This window comes from Trichoderma asperellum, chromosome 3, assembly GCF_020647865.1.
Source record: "Trichoderma asperellum chromosome 3, complete sequence".
Classification (NCBI taxonomy): domain Eukaryota; kingdom Fungi; phylum Ascomycota; class Sordariomycetes; order Hypocreales; family Hypocreaceae; genus Trichoderma; species Trichoderma asperellum.
This window is the reverse complement of record NC_089417.1, coordinates 1,892,674-1,912,956: the sequence shown is the minus strand read 5'-3', so window position 1 is coordinate 1,912,956 and position 20,283 is coordinate 1,892,674. Positions and strand designations below refer to the sequence as shown.

Genomic DNA, 20,283 nt, shown 5'->3' with positions numbered 1-20,283 from the left:
ACCTCGTAGGTCCGTTAGTCAACAGCGGCACATGCAGTGACAACCTTGCTCGTTGAACGTCAGAACGGCAGCTTGCTCTATCAATAGCTATGGAATCTAATATATCTGTCGACCTCGGACGATATCGGAGAATCATGCAAATGTTTTGGGATCCCGAGCCTTCCAACGATGTGAACAGTGATCAGCCTGTTTGGTGTCTGGGCCGCTCTTACAAGCTAGACGATTCCAGCTCCAGAGCTGCAGGCAAGACAACCTCCGTTAGCCACGATGCACCAGAATCCAGTCCACTAGATGCCGCTGCTACCTCGCCTCCGGCCCAAAGCCCTCCGCCAGTATCCAAATCGTCAGTAAATGCGCTCGAAACACCGCCAGCGTCCACCTCGAGTAGCCTCTCATCAGCGGTAGCTGACGAGGAGCCGCCTCCAGAAAGAGGATGGCCCTCAGCATTCGTGGAAGACATGGCATCCAAGTTTTGGATGACATACAGATCCGGATTCGAACCTATACCAAAATCTGTGGACCCAAAAGCTGCATCTGCTCTTTCATTTTCCATGAGGATCAAGAGCACGCTTTCAGATTCAGCTGGCTTCTCTTCCGATAGTGGCTGGGGTTGCATGATTCGTTCTGGGCAATGCCTTCTCGCCACAACTGTCGGCATTCTGCGATTAGGTAGAGGTGCGTTTTCTCACAACACAACTGACCTCTTGTTGAAAAGTCTATCTAACTTGGGGCTCTCAAGACTGGCGGCGCGGCCAATCCCAGGAAGAGGAACGCCAGCTAATAAGCATGTTTGCCGACGATCCAAGAGCCCCATATTCAATCCATAACTTTGTACGCCACGGGGCCACAGCTTGTGGAAAGTTTCCGGGCGAGTGGTTTGGTCCATCTGCTACTGCTCAGTGTATTCAGTACGATGAGTATTCCTAAGCTTTTCAACAGCCTACATAGCTGACACTGGGACACAGAGCTCTCACAACTTCTTCAGGACTTCCTCTTCATGTCTACTCACCCAATGACGGCCAGGATGTTTACGAGGATAGCTTTATGAAGATCGCAAAGCCCGATGGACAAACTTTCCATCCGACATTAATTCTCATACGGACACGCCTCGGCATCGACAAAATCACTCCAATATACTGGGACGCTCTGATCGCTGCTCTCCATATGCCACAGTCTGTTGGTATTGCTGGGTACGTTATGCTTTTACATAGCGCCGAAAGTGCTGCAGCTAACGTTTGTTCTCAAGCGGCCGCCCTGCATCTTCCCATTACTTCGTGGGTAGCCAAGGGAGCTACCTGTTCTACCTAGATCCTCATCATACACGAAAAGCCATTCCATATCACGCCGATATAACCAAATATACCGAAGAAGACATCGAGTCATGCCATACCTCTAGACTGCGTCGAATTCACATCAAAGAAATGGATCCGAGCATGCTGATAGGTTTTCTTATTCGTACTGAGAGTGATTGGACTGAATGGAGACAGTGTGTAGCAAATGTCCAAGGGAAAACTATCATCCATGTGGCAGATCATGAGCCTGTGCTGTATAGCGGCGAGGGCAGAGATGGCGCGGTGGATGAAGTTGAGCTATTGAGTGACGATGACGACATGACGGCAACATAATGTTATGATCGAGAGCCGTCTTTGAATAGCCAAGCACTCACACTCAGGATAGATGGTTATGTCTTGGGACTTTATATCGGCGACTGCATCTGGAGCGAGGGTGCTTTATTTTTCCTCTACCCTGACTTTTTATTCCAGCATTTCACAGACGGCGTCATATGAAGACCCCGGTTCACGGATACGATATGTCGGATGACACATTTTTCACCTCTTCTTCCTATTGCCGATATCTCTAGATTGCGTAATGGGGGCAGCGTGTCCGAAATCGCGAATATGTTTAAATAGCTTCGTCTTAGAGTCAAACTCTGCTGTGCAGACATTGCATCGATGCTGTGGCAAGATAATTAGTACGTTTTCGAATCAGTTGGACTGCATGTATTGGATACCTCATTTTCGGCTGCCAGAGCAGCTGCAGCTTTTTTCTGGCGTTTGAGTTTGGCCTTTCCTGTTTTGCTTTTCGATTTTACGTCCTCAGAATCGTTCTGGGGTTGTTTAGATGAATAATCGGATATCTGTTCTCCATGACTAATTGATGTTGAATCTCCGTTAGTGGACTGGATATCTAGCTTTTGAAACGACTTGTCAAGTTCCTTGTCCGTGTGATCTCCGCTATAGTCCACTTCTGATGTATCTTGGCTTGGTGATGTCTCTGTCTTAGTAGATGCTTCTTGCTCATCATCATGTGCACTTGTTTGCTCCGTTAAAGGCGATGTAGTCTCAATGTCCGTGTCAATCTGATGATCCTGCGCATCTATATCCACTGTTTGCAAGTCCTGGTCGTCTTTCAAGTACGTATCGGGCGTATTGTCGACCCTTAATGCATCTAAGTCCAGATTTGCTGTTTCTTTTTTCATCTGGCGGCGTAGCTCTTGAATAGCCTTGATGTGTTTCTTACTACGTTCATGGGATTCAAACTGCTTTTCGCTTTTGAATCTTTTGTTACATGCCACACATTCTAGAATCTCAGCTTCAGGTTCCTCTGATTCAGAATCTTGCTCATCCACCTTATCTTCGCTGGGCTGGACCCATTCTGGCACTTCAAATGATGAATAATTTTGACTATTGGCGGCTCGTGATCGCGCGGCTTGGGCAGCAGCAGCAGTTCGAAGGGATTTGTGGCGATCCGCCTCGCTCTGCGAATTTGGAGTATAGCGAGGATCTCGTTTTCGTACAAACGAGACTAGAAATCGAACAGCATCGGTAAATTCTCGAATAGCGTCATCTCGAATCTTTTTGTTTTCCTTCTCCATCCAACGTCTGGTTCTGCGGTCTGGAGCATCCGAAAGGCGATATTTATCTTCCCACATGAACGACTTTCTCGTACTAAAGCCATTCCAGGCGTTATAGAACGGCCGCACGACAGTATCGAAGCTACTATTTGACGACCCAAACGTGGGATATTCAGGGCACTCAGTGCCCTCATAGTCGGCGGCAGCTTCTTCCTCCAAAACCAGGTGTTCGAATGTTTCTCTTACGATCCAGTAGAACCCATCTTTGTCATCCGTGTAAGGGACAGAGGAGTTGAATCGAGAGATGAGACGCATGATATCATCTGCGGTAGTGAGGCGGACATTATGAAACGTTGCAGGTGCAGAAGAAGCATCGCTAGTGTCATGCTGGCCACTCAAGATGCTCTCACGGTGCGAGTCGTACCAAGCTCTTTCTTGAGGGTCAGACAAAATGTCATAGGCGGCCTGAACATCGGCAAACTTTCTAGTGGCTGCCTCCACATCGTTAAAGTTGCGATCCGGGTGTAGTTCTAGGGCCTTCTTGCGATATGCTTTTTTTATTCTACTTGCATTTAACGTGTGAACGGCATCACATTTTCAGATGGGCTTACTCAATATCAGTTGCAGTCCTTTCAACTCCCAGAAGCTCATAGTAGCATGTCCTTTGAGTTTCCCCAGCGTCGGCAAGGCGCGATTCCGAATTTGAGGACTGTTCAGCCCCCATGGTAATTACCTATGAATTGTATTGGAATAGTGATTATAGGTAAATGCATAGGATTTCACAGCGCAGGGAGTTGCGCATCAATATAAGTTGCCGTGAATGGCGGCAATACGCTGATATAATAAAAATAAAATAAATCTTAGTACGCATGTATAAGTAGTAACCACTACCCTGTATCATCAGCACCAAGATAAGATAAAAGATAAAATCGGCCTAGTGCACCCTTGCAGCTTCGGCTTGATAGCTGCGCGCGCGTTGAGTCACTGCATTCTATTGAACATCAACTCCTCTGCGAAGAGCACACGAGTAATATTTCTCAGCATGGCGCCACCCACGCATTCTGAGTCACATCCGGACAGTGCCAAACCGAATTCACGCTCATGGACGTCTCGACCTACCACTCCGCTACGCCCCCCTTCTCAGTCATCGTTCCGTGGATCTTTTCATTCGGCAAACAATGCAGAGAACGCATTTCCACTCAAGAGACTAGAGCCGGCATTTGCCGAGCTTTCTGATGCCATGGCCGATCTCGAGGCAAACATGATGCACTTCCAGCTCATAGATGAAAGCTTGGCCAGATTTGGCGAATCTTTTGCCAGCTTCCTTTATGGCCTTAATATGAACGCTTTTTGCGTTGACTTTCCCGAGGTGCTATTGCTACTAGAATTCCAATCATATTAAACGTAGCTTGTTCTGATCTATCTTCTCTGTTCTGCCCAGACTCCCGTCCCCAGTCATTCGGCCGAAGTCGCCCACATCCTACTCAATCCAACAGCGATCAACGACCAGCACATGACGGAGAAACAACTTATATGTCCGTGATCCCTCAATGTTCTTTCCCTCGGACAGACTGAAGCAACCCTTCCCTTGCTAACAGCTGTACAGGACGACCGCGACCGACGTATCGTTTGTTGAAAGCCCTCCGGAATCGATAGCGCCCAGTTTAAAGCGCAGTACACCCGCGCCGCGCCAGTCTCGTCTGCCATCTGCACGAGGTAGTTCGACAAGAGGCAGAGCTAACAGTCACCGCTCTAGACGGGCCAGTGCTCTTGGAAGATCTCGTGGACGGATTATAAAATAAAAAGGGACTTCGAGTGAAGTTCAGCGCTGATTCATAGAGTTCTTTCCCGTATCATATACCCCACTGCCTAATGAGATTTCGATTATAGCTTAAAGGGCCATTTCAACACCATTGTCAACTGTGGTATTTTCAATCTGGCTACTCTTATTTGTGCTGAGGCTTTTAGACTGTCCGGATTCGTCTCGCAATTGTTTTAGTCTAACAAGTCAGTTAGTAAAGTAGCGAGACACTGGCGGGAAAAAAAAAAGCTTGCGCAGATCTACCTTCGCTTATGCGGCTTTCCTCGCTCGTGGGCCGTTAAAGTTGAAGGGGCATCAAACCACCTAGAACAGGCGACGCAGTAGTTTTTACCAAGCCCTGGGAGATCTTGAGACAGCTTTGTGTTCTTGTATTGCGTTAGGTGCTTCGCGGATCGAAGATCAGATATGATTTGATCCAGATCACTTTTTGAAATCAGTTTCAGAAGGCAGCATAATAACATCTAGTAGCTTAGGACAACCATACCGCGTCTTGCGCCTTGTCTTCGTAAGCGTCCGTTTGTTTCCGACTCCCATGGTGTGATAGGTTGCGATTAAGAGATGAGGTTATCAGCTTTGCAGGACCTGAACCCAGGAAGAAAAAAAAAATTTTTTTGTCGTCACGTATGACACAGGGATCAGTGTAAATAGGTCAAGGTTGAAATTATGCAGAATATCTGCTAAGCAACTCAGCAAATATATATGCACCGAAAAATTGATTACAACAATGCTTGTAAAGTAATTATTATACTACATGTATTTCCAAGAGGAGGCTGCATTGGTTTCTATGGCTTCTAATAAGAAAATTCCCTGCTAAACCGTAAATGACTAATCGCCATAGCCGTAGTGTCTTAGCTGCTATTAGCGCCATAATGTTTTGGTTGTAAAAACAGTATATGGCGCCAACTGCTAGGATCCCAATTTTGACTTTGAGCTGTTAGGCAAAACGGGATGTTGTATCAACGTCAAGCCGGTTTGTATTCGATCAGCAAGCTAATCTACTCCTCTTAGTCAAGTTTATAGGATATCCCATGCATCCTCAGCTGCATGGCAGAACTTGCTGCATGCTACACTTGCTGATAGCGAATAATTGCTGATGGAAATTTTCTCATCAACTATTGAGTCGGCAAAAGTGTCGGCGCCTTTTGCCATAGCTCCAACGAAAACGCAAATGCTCTCCTTGGGGTTTAAAGCCTCCATGTACTCACGCACGCGAACTACTGGAGCATCAAAACTAAGAGTTACTTTCCGGCAATTTGGTGGTAAGTGGTCTGTAATCGGATTCTGAATCACGCGTAGAAGCTTCTCGTTTGAAGTTGTGGAGCGAATAGAGAGTCGATGTAGAAGTTGCACCATGAGGCCTGCGAATCGCTTAAAAGTCCGGGGAATGCGGACAGAGGGGGATACCTCGATCAGCACACCTTTGGCTGTATGAATGTAAATCTGGAGTCTGCCGGCTTTGTTGATAGGTGAGTCCAGGAGGGTCAGCAGACACTGTGATAGTTAGTACGATGTTTCCGATTTTTCAGGTCCAAATATACGCAACCTGATGCGCGATGTCCGGTCGTGCATCGCTAATGTCGCGGTTCATCTTCCGCATGACGCCTATATGCTCATCGCTGTTGAGAAGCGAGTATTTTTCCTCTCGGTGGATACCAGCTCGGCTGACACCACCTTGAACGGCCTTGTATGTCTCAAGGCTAGCATTTGATAGAACGACAATCAATCGCTGGGTATCTTTATCAGTGACCGGGATAGGAGTCTTCTGCTCCGCGACCAGTTGCGGCAGAGATGGCGGTGGTAGCGACTGAGTTCCTGTAGCAGAGGCCATCGCCACGATTAGCCATTCACCCGCAAAGGTGATAAGTATTGGAAGGAATGATAATTACTGGGCCGTTTCATGCCAGCGCGACGATCGGGGGACGACATTGCCTAAATGTATAAGGGATATTATCTAGATGCTATGTAAGAAGATGAGACAGAATTGACTATTGTAGCCAATGGTAAAAAAAAAAAATTGACTAAATGGCTAGGTTGTACAGTGTCTAGATAGCCACGTAACTAGTATATACACTGTATTGGTTAGAGCTTAGATAAGCCCAACATCCACGGCGGCTCCGCCATCTGCGTACTTCGTTTGTCTAATATATATCGATAGAAAATCAATTAGAGGCTTCCCGCAGCGAGAGCTGCAGTATTTATTTAGTAAACATCACTATAAATTATTTATTCTGTTAAATTTAAGTAGTTGACTTGATTATAGCCGTTCACTCTCCTAACTACTGACCTGCTTAATCGTTTACCCTTACATTTGAGATAGCTGGGAAATTGTACAATCCGCTATCCTGTATAAATTGTTGATATTCCTCTTTACCGACAGATATTCTGCCCTCTTGTCTCATTATTTACTCGGCCCGCAGCATGGTATTGGCAAATTTTGTTTAGCGTTTTCAAATTTCCAAGCGCGCCATTTTTGTATTTGTTTCACTGGTTAATAGCCAGTGCAAATCAGGAATGAACCTTGGCTCTCTATCGACCAAACCACTACTAGCTGAAATAACCCATAATCGTTCGTTGTGACTCTGGAGAGAACTGCTGAAGCAATGGCATTGGGTCTACGTTTGCAGCCGTTAGAAGAATTTTTGTTGCAGCTGCCACACGGCTGGCCGTTTGTCCTTGAAGCGTCTCTGCCTCCAGGGCCTGGGCGATGAAAACGAAAATTTTGCCAGCTTGGTTCATTACAGATGGGTATTGGCTGTGAATTTGAGTTAGCCAGTTTTTTTTTTTTTTGTGCAATTATCTTGCTTGAATCCATGAAATTCTCATCAAGTTACTCACCGATCAATCAGCTCTGCTAGATATGCATACGCATAAGGAGCTGCCTCTTCATCATTTGTAACTGGTAACGTGTCGATCCACTGGTTTATAGTTGTTGGAACGTCCTCAAGACTGCTGGAGTTGTAGTGGAGAATCTTGGCAATGGCAGCGCAAGCATTTTCTGTCGCATACACGTTGTCTTCGTTCCGAGCTTCAGGAACTTGCGTTACTTGGAACAGAAACGGGACAGACCCCCCTAGAAATGGAGACCACGCAGCGCCGCCTCTATGTGCTGCAACACCAATACCGTACGCAGCTGCTTGACGAATTGCTGCAGAGGCATCTCTGCAGCCATCAATAAGGGGCTGCTGAATGTATGTCGCATATCGAATACTTTGTGGGCCACAATACTCCAAAACATCGTCCATGATGCAGAGGCCCCATTGGCGCTGTGTTGGATCAGGTGATGCGAGGAATCCTTCATAGGTGGACATGAGACGCTCCCATGCTGGCAGAAACGCAACACCGTGATTTTTGAAGATGGAATGGAACGCTTTGTTCATATCAGACAGAAGCGTTTGGTCATCTTCAATTGCTATAAGAGTCTCTTCTGCTTCGTCCTCTACGTCATCAGCAGTGGCGCCTTCCTTGGCATCGGCACGTTCTGCTACTCGGTCTTTATAGTCTTCCAGTGCTGAAAGAGCGGAGTCGATGAAGCGATTCATGTGATCTATCGTAAGGCACTCTTTACCCAGGACTTGCACAGACTCGTAGAAACACTGGTACATTTCTGCGAGTGTGTCGATAGCTGGCTCCGCAGTAAGCACCTCCAATAATTTGTCCACAGTGGCATTCCAAAGGCCAGTCAGTTCGTTTGAGGGGCTGCCGTAAGCCTTCTTATAGGAGCTGAGCAGCTGCGGAACCAGCTTAGCTGAGATATAGCGAACGGGGTCGTGAAAGAAGAAGGAAAGGCCAGGCAATGCGATCTTCTCCATGATGTTTGCAACAAAGGGGGCAAAGGCACCCTCAAGCACTTGAGCGTATACAACCAAGAGTTCAATGGCCATGTTCTTATCATCCATAGTGCTAGTACGAATGCCAATCATTTTTCCCTTAAGTGGCACAAACTCCCAGCCTTCCTCTCCTTGCATTTGCTCGGCTTGCTCATCGTCATCCAATAGCTGTATGTCCGGTTTAGCCATGGCGAGTTCGAGAAGTGGTGGCATAACGTTCTCTAGGAAAGGAATGAAGTCGGTACCAAGAACACGGCACATGCGGCCCCAACAGTGCATCAAATACTGAGCCTGGGGGTCGTCTGCATCTGTGATATTTGTTTGGATGTGGGCCAGCAGATTCACGAGAGTCATAGCATCCTGACCAAGCCTCTCTTTGCCGACAGCCAGGGCGATAAGTGTTGCACATTCCATTGCTTTGGCTCGCAATAGCCTGTACTCTTTCTCATTCTGATTCTGAAGCACATTTACAAGAAGAGGCATCAAAGTATCGTAGTATTTGGCGAATGCCGCTTCGGCCGCATCAGCAATAGTTGCGATGGTGGATAAGGCTTGTTCCTGAACAAAGCGCTTCTCGCTTTGGAGTAGTTGAAATAAATGAGATAGAAGCTCATCCAGGTAAGGTTCTAGAATTGATTTCTCTGCTTCTTCACAAAAGTTGACCAGAGCCGCTGCGGCATGGGATTTTACCCGAGCCTCTGGCGAGTTTAAGACAGGAATAATAGCCTTCAAAATCCGGTCGTAAAAATCAGTTTGCATTTTAGGAGCAAAATCGGTACTCATTTGTCCCAGCGCATTGCAGCCAGCCCATCGCACACGAGGGTGCGGATCTTGAAGAGCAGGGATTACTAGATCAAGAACTTGACTGAGTTCTCCCATCATAAGGTCTCGGCAGCCTTCTGAAATGGCAGAGATAGCCATGAGAGCAGCGTGTCGATCCCTCCATGCCATAGAAGTCATCATTCGAGGGAGCCAGTTGAATGTAGGAGCAAGAATTGTCTGCCCTCCTAGCTTGTTGGCAAGGCGGTCCATGGTTTGTTCTCCAGCGACATGATTCTGGTCGCTCTCGTCTGCTTCGAGCTAAATAATGATATTAGTAAGAGAAATATGGTTCGAATTATTGTCATAAGCAACTCACATCATCAGACGCCAACCATTCAGCGGCATCATCATCATCCTCGCCGAGATCAGTCATCAAGCTCAAGCATTGAGTGATCATGTCTGTAGTGTAAGACGCATCTTTTCGACACATCGATGGAGCGTAATCAGCAAAGGTAGCCATTAATTCCAGTGCATTCTGACGGCAAATTGTGTCCAATTCTTTGTCTTGAACTACAGAAATGCTGAACTGAACGAGATTGTGGAACAAAGGCTTAAACATCTTCGGTGCTGTCTCAGCCAGGTCGATAAGTGCGACCAGGGCTTTGCTTAAGTCGTCCGAATCTTGAGTATCCTTGATGGGGGGGAGAATGTTGAGCACATCGGGAATTAGAGCGTAGTATTTAGATTGCCCTTTCTTGCTAATCGTCCTGAAGAAAGAGGCAAAGGCATCCATAGCTGCTAATCGAACCTACGAAAAGCTCTAGTCAGTAAGCTGCAATGCAGACCATGAACCAATAATTGTACCTGGACGGCGTCATCTTTGAAGCCTCTTTGGAAGGCTTGCAGAACCGCTTCTTCGTGCTGTTTTTCAATAATACCTGGGGTGGTAGCGAAGATTCTGTACGCATTCTCTCGCCTTTCGGCTTCCAGTGCCTGGCTTAGTTGGAAGAGTGCTCCTAGGAGTTCGGACCAAGAGTCATCTGTCGAGCTGAAGTATTAGTATCGAAGGCGAGGGAAGTTGGGCACAGTATGAGGTGCGGTGACCGGGGATACTGACTATTGTCCGTATACTGCCGCGCGACTTCTGCGACGGCGTCACTTATTTTGTTGCGAACTGCTCGATCGGCTTCAGAGCCTAATGTCTCAAGGAGTTTCTGTCGAATGACAACGGCTTGATCTTTCGCTAGCGAATAGAATAAATCTACGTTGTTTCCAGATTCGGTTTTCCGAGTTTTCGAGGCTATGCGTCTGAATATGACAGCCGCGAACGAACGAAGCTAGGCAGAGAAGTCAAAAAAAAAAAGTTCGCGGCCCAGCAGTCAAGAAATCGTTAGAACCCGAGAGTTAAGACTTACCGCATTATCTGTACCGCCCTGTATCTGTTCCACGAGGCCCATTAAGAGAACCTCCGGGCGCGAATTCGTCCAGCTATTTTGGAGGTGTTCTTCAGCCTGAGATCGGATGCTGTTATCGGAGGCTTGAAGCGCCTGCAAAAGCTGCGTGAGCTCTGCATGCACTTCTGGGGAGAGAAGAGACATGGCTGCGACGGCTAACGGACGAGAACGCCGCGCAGTTATGTCTGTGACGATTTTTGACAATCAGAACAAAAAAGAAGATCCTTATCGCGGAGCTAGCGGCAGGACAAAAAAAGAGAAAAGCAGATAATACAGAAATCGAAGTTCTGTGGTGGGTGTAGGTGAGGAAGGTGGGGGAGGGGAAGGGTGTGTAGTACATTTGGGCGTGTGCTGAAAAAACTAGCCCGCGATAGTGCCTATCTAATCAGAGGAAGAAGCCCACGCCTAAACCCGCTGACTTTATAAGACAGGTCGCGGTAGCTTCACAAGAGCATATTGACCGTCCTCGTATTTATAAAAATTCTTCTGCTTGGCTCGACAATTGCACTAGAATCCCTGGGACGCAAAGCTGTCGCATTCCAAGCACCGATCGATCCAATCTCAGTTGGAATTTGCCGTCCTATGAGCCACTCGCGCGGGTAAGGTTGACAAGATGAGCGGGACTGGTGATTTGGCTGTTGAAAAGGCAGGGATATCTGATAAATTGCGAGAGATATCTCTGCTCAATAACACAAGGGCACACTGCTTCTACATATGTCATTTGTATCCATAGGACTGCACGTCTGTCCGCGTCAACTCTCGCTTTTTGCTTCCACTCATGAGGATACTACTACTTGGTATCCGCTACTCTGTATTGCTTATTCTGTTCGCGGCTTGACGGCCTACCAGGGTAGCTAGGATCAGTGGAGCCACTGAACTAGGTAGAACGCAGCCTCTCAACGAATCGCCACCTACAGTACTTGCTAGGCGGAGTACCTATGACCGCACTTGAGCTCTACTATGATGCGACGAGTTAAATGGAGCAGAAAGTATATCCGGGGGATTACGCCTCTTCCTAGTCACATCACCTGAGAACACCTCGCATTACCTTTACTCCTTTCACCTTTTTCTCCGCTGGATATTCTCCATGGAATCTTGCCAACATGTAATGGATATGGATGCGATAGCAGCAAGATCTAATATGTCTGTCAATACCGATACAGAGAAACCCACCAAGCTAGCCGATGCCAAGTCGTCGTCGTCGCCCTCACCACAAAGGTCACACTCGAGCTCGAGTACCGGCAGAGCGACCCATCGACAAAGCTTTACAGAGAGCTTCCGCAATCTTCCACCTTCGCCCCGCCATCGGCATCCTTCCCTCACACAAGCGGCGATTCAGGATCTCGTCAACCACCCGCCTTCCACCAGCAGACACCAAAATCCCAAGTTTGTTGGCCGAGAATGGGGAGATATTGCCATAGGAGAGCTTGTTTCTCTCGACGATGTAAGATGGACTAAAATCGAATGCAGTGTGGAGGAAGCGACTATGGTAAGTACCGGCTATCCCCTGCATTGTTGCTTGGTCCTTTGTACTCACGCTGCACTCATAGATGCTGCTACAGAGCCCAACTAGCGTTGTTCTCGTGAAGGATGAATCTTCAGCCTCTAACCCAGCATTTTGCTTTGACTATAATGACTTGAACTCTTATCTCCTAACCGTCGTGGGCCTTTCTCGGCCCGATAATCACGACATCATGGTTAAAGCCCAAGGAGGAACTCGCATAACACTTCGAGAGATCCAGAGTCTATGTTTCAGAGAAAACATCGTTAAACTGAGCTCAAACGTCAACCTATCTCAGGCTATTGAGAAGCTCGGTAGCGGAATACACAGAATTCTAGTCACCGATACAGCCGGTGATGTTATAGGCATTTTAAGTCAGCTTCGTATGGTCGAATTTTTCTGGAATGAGGGAATCAATTTTCCCACAATTGATCGGCTCTACCCAGTTACGGTGCAAGAGTTGGGGATTGGCGTCCAGCCCATCATTTCAGTTCAGTGAGTACAGTTTGCTCCAACAAAAGGCCCCATATTCGCGAACCATAATTGACAAGCCCACAGTGCCGATGCTCCACTTACAGAAGCTCTGTCTCTCATGTATGATGAGGGCCTCTCAAGCGTGGCCATTGTGGACAATGGGCAAAATGTGGTGGGGAACATTTCAACTAAAGACGTACGGCACTTGACAAGTTCCTCGAGCGCACACCTACTCAGTGGGTCTTGTATGAATTTCATTTCTGTTATTCTCAATGAAAGAGGCGTAGAAAAGGGACAGGATGTCTATCCCGTTTTCTATGTAAACCCCTATTCCACGTTGGCTCATACTGTCGCCAAACTGGTAGCAACAAGATCGCATCGAATGTGGGTTGTGGACTCTGGACCGCCACCGTCACCTCTACCTACACCCGCTATACCAACGGTATCATCACAGAGCTCTACAGCGAGCGAAGTTGCTCCGGGAGCGATCCCACCTGCTGCCCCTGTCGCCTCGGTTCCAGCAGCCGCGATGGCTGGTGCGCTGCTGTCAGGTAAGCTGATTGGAGTTGTTTCACTCACAGATATTCTCAACGCATTCGCAAAATCTACGGGACTGCATCCCTCTGAGCCGTGGGAACAGAGAGCGCGACGTCGGCGCAGCTCGAGCAGTTCCGTGCGGCATAGTGTAGAAGCGTTCCGGTCCAACAATGAAACGAGGAGATGAGATCTGATCAAACAAGGATATGCTGTACAGCGAACAGCAATGCTTTTCCACGGGCCGTTGTTCGTAAACATTATTATTAATTATTATCTTCAAGATGAACGCAATAATATATAATTAAGTGTGCGCATTCAGATCAGCCGATGCAATGTAAAATATGGCTACAATGAGAATACTTTGTATCCGTGAGTGCTGTGTATCAAGACAAGAGAACACGGATTTCGGCCGATGTCCTTGAAAACCTCACAGCCACCTCTGTGTTTGTTACATCATCAAAGTGGGTTGCAACAGCCGCCTCCAACCCCTCAAAATCAGTACAGAATTTTTCAGCAGCTTGTTCTATAGTCTCACGAGCGATCTCTGAATCCTGGAGCCCCTTCAGCCTATCCATTGCATCCATTAATGCGGAGGGGAGGAAGTCATCCAACTCCTGGCTGGCTTGGATAACAGAGGATGGTGCCACTGAAGCGAGTTCGCCATCTTCTAGGCAATTCAAGAGCGTATCTAACCCTGATTTCTGGCGAAACAGAGCATGTTGGTCGTTAATTAAGTTAACAACATCCTTTGATATGCTCTCTCGAATTTGTTTTGCTCGGAAGTCCGTGCATTCGAAGCCTTCTAGGCAGAGAGCTGCCGTGAGTTTGCAATTGACAATGAATATCCCACTCTCAGGATATGTCATCGGCTTCGCTATCTCCTCGCAGCCGGACATATATGGCTCAAAGGCTTGCGATAATATACTCTGAACCTCACTTCCAGGGTCTGCGGACACAGACAAAGAAGACTCATAAGTTTGGAGAATAATACTGAGCTGTTTAAAAGCATCTTGGAGGAATCGTGGGGGTTCTAGGTTTGACGGAACTTGTTGAAATTCACCTTGAATGGATAAAATATTATCTCTCACAAGTGATCGAAACTGTCGCTTGGCTACTTTCTCCAACCCCCCCGAACATTCTTCCAGGCTGGATCCCGCGCCTAAAAGCTTCTCAAATGTAGCCCGATAGAAACTGAGAAGCGTGGAGATTCTATAGGCGGGGATGACATCTTCGTTTGACTGGACTGCTTGCTCAACACGCTGGCGCAGTATTCGAACAACCGGTGAGAAATTGCGGTCCATCACTTGGTTAAGAGCTTCAAGAACCTTAGAATCAGTGTCGACTGAGATTTCATCTGAGGGAAAATGCCAAAGGTTTTCGTTGGAGCTCGGCATTGGTGTATTAAGCGCATCATCCTTTTTTATGGTGAATAGCGTTTCAAGCGCTTCTCGCTCACCCACTGTTGCAGAATGAACCCAAGCAAACATATCACCGACATAGCGGAGCGGATCATGTGCCGTTAAATCAATTGGTCTGGTGGAAGTATCTTCTGTGCCCTGTGGCGTAATGCCTGTGAGAGCACAGTGAAAAGCCTCAGATAAAAATCTTTCTCTAGACGCCACAAAAAAGTCAAGACAGTTCTGGAAAAGAGAAGGTCGTTCTGCAAGGACTCTTAACGCTTGCCGCATGGACGGATTCACATGGGGGTTTTCTAAATTGAGCGTCCTAAACTCTTGCTGAACCCATTTGTAGAGTTTTTGGAAAGCTAAATTTACATGGCCGGATGTTCGATCGATTAATTCTAAGCCCAGGGTTTGGCTTTCAAAACCCAAGAGTATGTCGCAGCCAATGGTGATCCTTTTGGCTTTCTGGAGACAGGTGAAGAAGGCATCGTCAACGGGTCTCAACGTTGAAGTCAGCAAATCGATTTCGTCTTCTGTCAATATGAAGTAGCCTTCAACAGCGCTGAGAGTTTCCTGCTTCTTCTCTATTTCCTTGTGTTGCTCGAAAAGAGATGACATGTCTCGCAGAGCAGGAGAGGTTTGATTATGTGCTAAATCGATTTGGCGTTTGATAGCTTCGATGCGAGTATTCACTTTTTCAACCACGCCACGGATAAGCTTCAAGCGCTGCATAACTTGTTACCAGCTTGGATAACCAAGTAGAATGATCAGAGTCTGACAAACCTCCACAACACAGCCCATTTCGTCGATAATTTCGCCATTACAATCAATAGCTTCCCGTAAGAGATCTAGTCGGAGTAGGCGTCTAGTTTTAGCACTGCCTCTTGAGAGTCGCTCATCGGCCAGGAATATTGCGTCGCGAAATTCATTGTCTGAATAGGAGGTCGAGAGTACAGATGCTACTTTTAAGACCATAAGATCAGCTCCTTTAGTGCTGGGAATGGCTTGTGAAGAAGACGGTAAGCCATGTGGAAGGGCGAAGCTGTCTGTGTATGCCATTGATAATAGATAATGTAGGTTGGAAGTTAGCTATCTGGCTTATGGCTTAAGATATTATTAGAATGCTTGGATTAGTCAATTAAAGCATATAATAAAAGTTATAAAAAAGCCTTATATTAATATAAAAGAAAATACTACATTAGCCTATATAAATAACTATATTTACTATAATAAATATTTTAAATTATTTTTATTTATAATTTTTTTAATACTTAAATTTATTTACTTTATTTTAAAAGTTTATTAATTATAGTTATTTCCTTAAGAAACTGCTTTAGTTATTAGTCTTTAATTTAATTTTTAATTTTATTAAAAATAAAGTTATATTTTTTTATAATAAATAAAATATTAATTTAAATTTATTTATAATTTTTTTAATTATTTTTATATAAAATTTATACTTTAAATTTAAAAATTTCTTTAAAATATTTTTTTTTAACTTAAAGTATTAGCTTTTTTATTTTTTATTTTTTTATAATAAATAATTTTATAATTAAAATTTATTAAAAATTTAAAATAATAAATTTATTATATAAAAAGTTATTATATAATTATAAAGTAAAATATATTTTAATAATTAATATAAACTTTAATTTTATATTTATTTTTTAAATAATAATATTATTATTTTTAAATACTTTAATAATTATTAAAAATTCTTTATTATAAATAAAATATTTTAATTCTAGATTATATAGTTTTTTAAAAAAAAAAGTTATTAATTTAAGTTTTTTATTTTTATTTTATTATTTTAAGGTTTTTTTTAAAGTAAAGTTAAAAGTATTTATTTTAATTTTAATAAATTTATTTAGGTTATATATAGTTAATATTAGTTTATTAATAATAGTATTTTTAAGTTTTTAAAATATTAATTTTATTTTATTAGTTTAAAATAATTTTTTATTTTTTTATTTTTTTTTACTTTTTTTATTTTTTTTAAGTTAAATAATATTAGTTAATAATTTTATAATTTTACTATATTTTTAAATAAATTTTTAATAATAATTAATAAGTTTTAAAAAACTTTATAATTTTTTATAGGTTTTTAAAAGTTTTTAATTTTAAATAGCAGTAATTTTATTTAAGTTTATTTAAACTTTTTTTAATATAATAATATATTTAAAAAACTTAATTTATTATATATAAAATTAATATTTATTTAAGTTAATAAAAAGCTTAAAGTTTTATAGTTTTTATAATACTTTATAAATATATTTTTTATATTTTTTTAATATTTTTAAAAAAATTAAAATATTATTAATATAAGCTATTATAAAGTTATTTAAGTATTTTTTAAAAATAAAGTTAATTTTTTTTAAAATAATATTAATATATTTATAAGTTTTTATAATATAATTAAATATTTAAATAATTTATATTTTATTTTAAAGGCAATTATTTATTTATATATTTTTTTTATTTTTATAAGTTTATAGGCTTTTATAAAGTCTAAAGCTATAAATTAATTTATACTTTATAATTTTTCTTTAATTTTAATAATTAATAGTAAAAGTATTTTATTTTTAATAATTATTTTATTAAGCTATTAATAATTAATAACTAAATAAAGTTTTTTATTTTTTTAATATAAAAATAATAAAATACTTTATTAAAAAGTTTAATACTTTAATATATTTTTTATTTAATTATATTTATAGCTATTTTTTAAATATTTTAAGCTTTATTTTATTAAAATTATAAATTTTATAAAGCTTTAGTAAAGTTTTATTTTTAAAAATAATTTTATAATTTTATTTTAAATAAAATAATAATTTTTCTTTAAGTATTTATTAATATAATTTTTTATATTTTTAATATTATTATAATATTTTAACTAAAGGTTTTTTTTTATTAATTTTAGTTTATTTTTTTACTTTTACTAATATTATATTAAATTTAGTTAGTTTAATATAATATTTAGTAATAATTTTATTAATTTATATAATTTTTATTTTTTATTATTAATTATTATATTATAATAATATTAATAATTTTTTAAAGTTAAATTTAACTTTTTTTATATTTTTATTTTTTTAATTTTATTTTTTTTATTTTATTTTTTTTTATTAATTATATAAAAGGTTTTAGTTATAGGTTTATAAGTATATTTTTACTTTTCTTGCCCTTTTCCTAGCTTAATTATAACCTTAAGAAAATATTTTCTTTTTAAATTATTTTTTTTATCTTTTAGTTAATTATAAAGTTATATTTTTTTAACTATAGATATTTTAATAAAATATTATAGTTTTATAGGTTTAATATATTAAATTTTATATTTTTAGTTTAATTAATAACTATTATAAAAAAATAATTAGTTTTATAAATAATAGTTATTTTTATATTTATATTTATAATATTAAAGATAATTAATAGTATTTTTTTAATAATATATAGTATTTTAAGCTAGTTTATTAAGCTGTTAGTAATTAAATTATAATTTAAATTATTATTTATATAAATTTTAATTAATTACTAGTTTAAATATTTATTAATTATTAGCTTTTTTTTTAAATATTTTAATTAAATTAATAATAATTATATTTAAAAGGCTTTTTTATTATATTTTAAATTAATATTTTTTATATTATTAATATTTAATTTAATTATTTTATTTTTTAATTATTTAATAATATTTTTTAATTAAAGTTTTATTTTTTTATTTTTTATTTAAGTAATTATTAAAGTTATAGTTTTTTTATAAAAGCTTTTAAGTTATTTAATAAAACTAGTATTTTTTTATAGTATTTTTTATAATATTATATATTATAGTTTAAAAAGGAATTTATTAAGTAATTTTTTACTTTAACTTTCTTTAGTTATTTACTTTATTAATCTTTTAATTTATTATATATATATATTTAATAATATATATTATTATATTTCTTTTAGTAATATTTTTTATAATTTTTATTAAAAATATTAAAAATATTATAAATTAAAATATAATTATAAATATCTTTTAGGTTTTATTTAATAGCTTTTATTTATTTTTATATTTATTTTAGGCTAATTTATTAAAATAAATATTCTTTAAGGTATTATTATTTTTTTTATTTTTTTTTTTTTTTTACTTATGCTTTTAGAATATATATATAGTTATATTCTTTATTTATTAATTTATAAATATTATATTTTTTATAATTATAATTAAAGTCTTAAAAATAACAAAGGTTATATTAATATATATAAAATAAAATTAATTTATTTAATTTTTATAGTTTTTTATAATAATATTTTTTATTTTATAAATAATATTATAAATATTTATATATTTTTTTATTAAACTTTAGGTAAGCTTTATTATATTATAGTTTCTAGAAACTGCACTAGCTATATTACTAGGGTTTATAATTAAATAGTTTATAAATATAATTTATTTTTTTATATATAATATATAGGTTATTTTTAAGGCAGCAGTGTTTTTTTATATTTAATTTATTATAAGTTATATATTTTAGTTTTAGTTTAAAAGTTTATATTTTAAAATACTTTTTTATTAATTTATTTTCTTTTTTAAAAAGTTTATATATAGCTTTTATATTTTATTATTTTTTTTTATAACTATACTAATATTCTTTTATAAATCTATAGTTTAAGTATCTTTAATATTTATAGTTAAAGTTTTATAAATAATAGTTATTATATTTATAGTTTTTTTTAAAATTATTATTTATTTTTTATTATATTTATAAATAAAATTAATAAATCTATAGTATTTATAAATTAATTTTATATTAAAATTTAAATTTTTATTATTAAGTAATTTATAGAAGGTTAAAGTATTAATTTTAACTTCTTTTTAAAGTTTTACTTTCTTTTACTTTTTTAAATAATATTTTAATTTATTTTTATTACTTTTATATATAAAGTATATATTATTATAGTAAGTAATTTAACTAAATCTAGTATAAAGTATTTTAATAATAATATTTACTTATATATTTTTTTATAGTATTTACTATTTTTTTATTTTTTTATTTAAGATTTTTTTTATTTTTTTTTATATTTTTTTAATATAATAATAAGCTTTTTTATAGCCTGTTTTACTATAAAAATTATATTTTCTTTTAAATTTAATAATTTTAATAATATTAAGGTTTATTTTACCTAGTTAAGTTTTATTGTCTTTTATAATATATTTTTTTTTTTTTTAGTTTACTTATAGGTAAGGTTTAGTTATAGTATTATTTTTTTTAACTTTTTATTTTTACTTTTTTTTTTATTATTAATTATTAATTTTAATAATTTTTTAAGTAAAATTAATAAAATTAATTTTTTATTAATTTATTTTATAAATTTTATTTTTAACTTTAGATTTTAAACTATAGTAATAAATTTTTTTTTTAAATTTTTAATTTAATTTATTTTAATAAGTAGCTAAAAGAATATTAAAGTATACTAATAGTATAGTTTTTTTTATTTAAGGTCTTTAAGTTTTTTTTTTATTTCTTAGGTTTTATTAATAATTTTAAAAACCTTTTTTAGTTTTTTTTTAAAAATTACTATAATTAATAAAAATAACTATAGTTTAAGCTTTTTATTTATTAAAAGTGTTTTTTTAATAATTTTTTAAAATTACTTTAATTTAAT

At 38.3% G+C, this 20,283-nt stretch overlaps 8 protein-coding genes across 8 annotated transcripts; 3 read left to right on the top strand and 5 right to left on the bottom strand.

Annotated features, from left to right (window-relative positions):
- The first annotated feature begins 47 nt into the window (after positions 1 to 47).
- Positions 48 to 2,225, top strand: ATG4 (Cysteine protease atg4). The gene is made up of 4 exons (XM_024908733.2): positions 48 to 675; positions 740 to 908; positions 966 to 1,190; positions 1,247 to 2,225. Exons 1-4 carry the CDS (start codon positions 90 to 92, stop codon positions 1,623 to 1,625), a joined length of 1,359 nt encoding a protein of 452 aa, XP_024757607.1. The 5' UTR covers positions 48 to 89; the 3' UTR covers positions 1,626 to 2,225.
- Positions 1,154 to 3,676, bottom strand: TrAFT101_005197 (uncharacterized protein). The gene is made up of 3 exons (XM_024900925.2): positions 3,466 to 3,676; positions 2,012 to 3,416; positions 1,154 to 1,955 (listed from the first exon to the last, which is right to left on the bottom strand). Exons 1-3 carry the CDS (start codon positions 3,576 to 3,578, stop codon positions 1,830 to 1,832), a joined length of 1,644 nt encoding a protein of 547 aa, XP_024757608.2. The 5' UTR covers positions 3,579 to 3,676; the 3' UTR covers positions 1,154 to 1,829.
- Positions 3,677 to 3,834: 158 nt separating this feature from the next.
- TrAFT101_005196 (uncharacterized protein) lies at positions 3,835 to 5,377 on the top strand. Its single transcript, XM_024906983.2, has 2 exons — positions 3,835 to 4,389; positions 4,461 to 5,377. The coding sequence occupies exon 1, from the start codon at positions 3,897 to 3,899 to the stop codon at positions 4,254 to 4,256; it is 360 nt and encodes a 119-aa protein (XP_024757609.1). The 5' UTR covers positions 3,835 to 3,896; the 3' UTR covers positions 4,257 to 4,389; positions 4,461 to 5,377.
- TrAFT101_005195 (uncharacterized protein) lies at positions 4,746 to 5,210 on the bottom strand (the record flags this gene model as incomplete). Its single annotated transcript, XM_024900870.2, has 3 exons — positions 4,746 to 4,854; positions 4,920 to 5,099; positions 5,161 to 5,210. The coding sequence occupies 3 exons, from the start codon at positions 5,208 to 5,210 to the stop codon at positions 4,746 to 4,748; spliced, it is 339 nt and encodes a 112-aa protein (XP_024757610.2).
- A 313-nt stretch (positions 5,378 to 5,690) lies between the features above and the next one.
- Positions 5,691 to 6,602, bottom strand: EMG1 (18S rRNA pseudouridine methyltransferase; the record flags this gene model as incomplete). The annotated part of the gene is made up of 3 exons (XM_024910174.1): positions 5,691 to 6,167; positions 6,220 to 6,488; positions 6,563 to 6,602. 3 exons carry the CDS (start codon positions 6,600 to 6,602, stop codon positions 5,691 to 5,693), a joined length of 786 nt encoding a protein of 261 aa, XP_024757611.1.
- Positions 6,603 to 7,220: 618 nt separating this feature from the next.
- Positions 7,221 to 10,863, bottom strand: TrAFT101_005193 (uncharacterized protein; the record flags this gene model as incomplete). Its single annotated transcript, XM_024902079.2, has 6 exons — positions 7,221 to 7,428; positions 7,512 to 9,583; positions 9,642 to 10,073; positions 10,130 to 10,305; positions 10,383 to 10,602; positions 10,681 to 10,863. 6 exons carry the CDS (start codon positions 10,861 to 10,863, stop codon positions 7,221 to 7,223), a joined length of 3,291 nt encoding a protein of 1,096 aa, XP_024757612.1.
- A 154-nt stretch (positions 10,864 to 11,017) lies between these two features.
- Positions 11,018 to 13,557, top strand: TrAFT101_005192 (uncharacterized protein). The gene is made up of 3 exons (XM_024898753.2): positions 11,018 to 12,208; positions 12,270 to 12,715; positions 12,779 to 13,557. Exons 1-3 carry the CDS (start codon positions 11,807 to 11,809, stop codon positions 13,416 to 13,418), a joined length of 1,488 nt encoding a protein of 495 aa, XP_024757613.2. The 5' UTR covers positions 11,018 to 11,806; the 3' UTR covers positions 13,419 to 13,557.
- TrAFT101_005191 (uncharacterized protein) lies at positions 12,376 to 15,518 on the bottom strand. The gene has a single exon (XM_066127405.1). It carries the CDS (start codon positions 15,364 to 15,366, stop codon positions 13,615 to 13,617), a length of 1,752 nt encoding a protein of 583 aa, XP_065983516.1. The 5' UTR covers positions 15,367 to 15,518; the 3' UTR covers positions 12,376 to 13,614.
- Positions 15,519 to 20,283: the final 4,765 nt, after the last annotated feature.

Bases quoted from the DNA above. Each gene is read 5' to 3' on its own strand.
- ATG4 (XM_024908733.2), top strand. From the start codon at position 90: ATGGAATCTAATATATCTGTCGACCTCGGACGATATCGGAGAATCATG. The intron at 909-965 runs GTACGATGAGTA...ACTGGGACACAG, and splicing joins GCTACTGCTCAGTGTATTCA to AGCTCTCACAACTTCTTCAG. The intron at 1,191-1,246 runs GTACGTTATGCT...TTTGTTCTCAAG, and splicing joins CAGTCTGTTGGTATTGCTGG to CGGCCGCCCTGCATCTTCCC.
- TrAFT101_005197 (XM_024900925.2), bottom strand. From the start codon at position 3,578: ATGGGGGCTGAACAGTCCTCAAATTCGGAATCGCGCCTTGCCGACGCT. The intron at 3,417-3,465 runs GTAAGCCCATCT...AAATGCAAGTAG, and splicing joins AGGACTGCAACTGATATTGA to AATAAAAAAAGCATATCGCA. The intron at 1,956-2,011 runs GTATCCAATACA...ATCTTGCCACAG, and splicing joins CTCTGGCAGCCGAAAATGAG to CATCGATGCAATGTCTGCAC.
- TrAFT101_005196 (XM_024906983.2), top strand. From the start codon at position 3,897: ATGGCGCCACCCACGCATTCTGAGTCACATCCGGACAGTGCCAAACCG.
- TrAFT101_005192 (XM_024898753.2), top strand. From the start codon at position 11,807: ATGGAATCTTGCCAACATGTAATGGATATGGATGCGATAGCAGCAAGA. The intron at 12,209-12,269 runs GTAAGTACCGGC...CTGCACTCATAG, and splicing joins GTGTGGAGGAAGCGACTATG to ATGCTGCTACAGAGCCCAAC. The intron at 12,716-12,778 runs GTGAGTACAGTT...ACAAGCCCACAG, and splicing joins CAGCCCATCATTTCAGTTCA to TGCCGATGCTCCACTTACAG.
- TrAFT101_005191 (XM_066127405.1), bottom strand. From the start codon at position 15,366: ATGCAGCGCTTGAAGCTTATCCGTGGCGTGGTTGAAAAAGTGAATACT.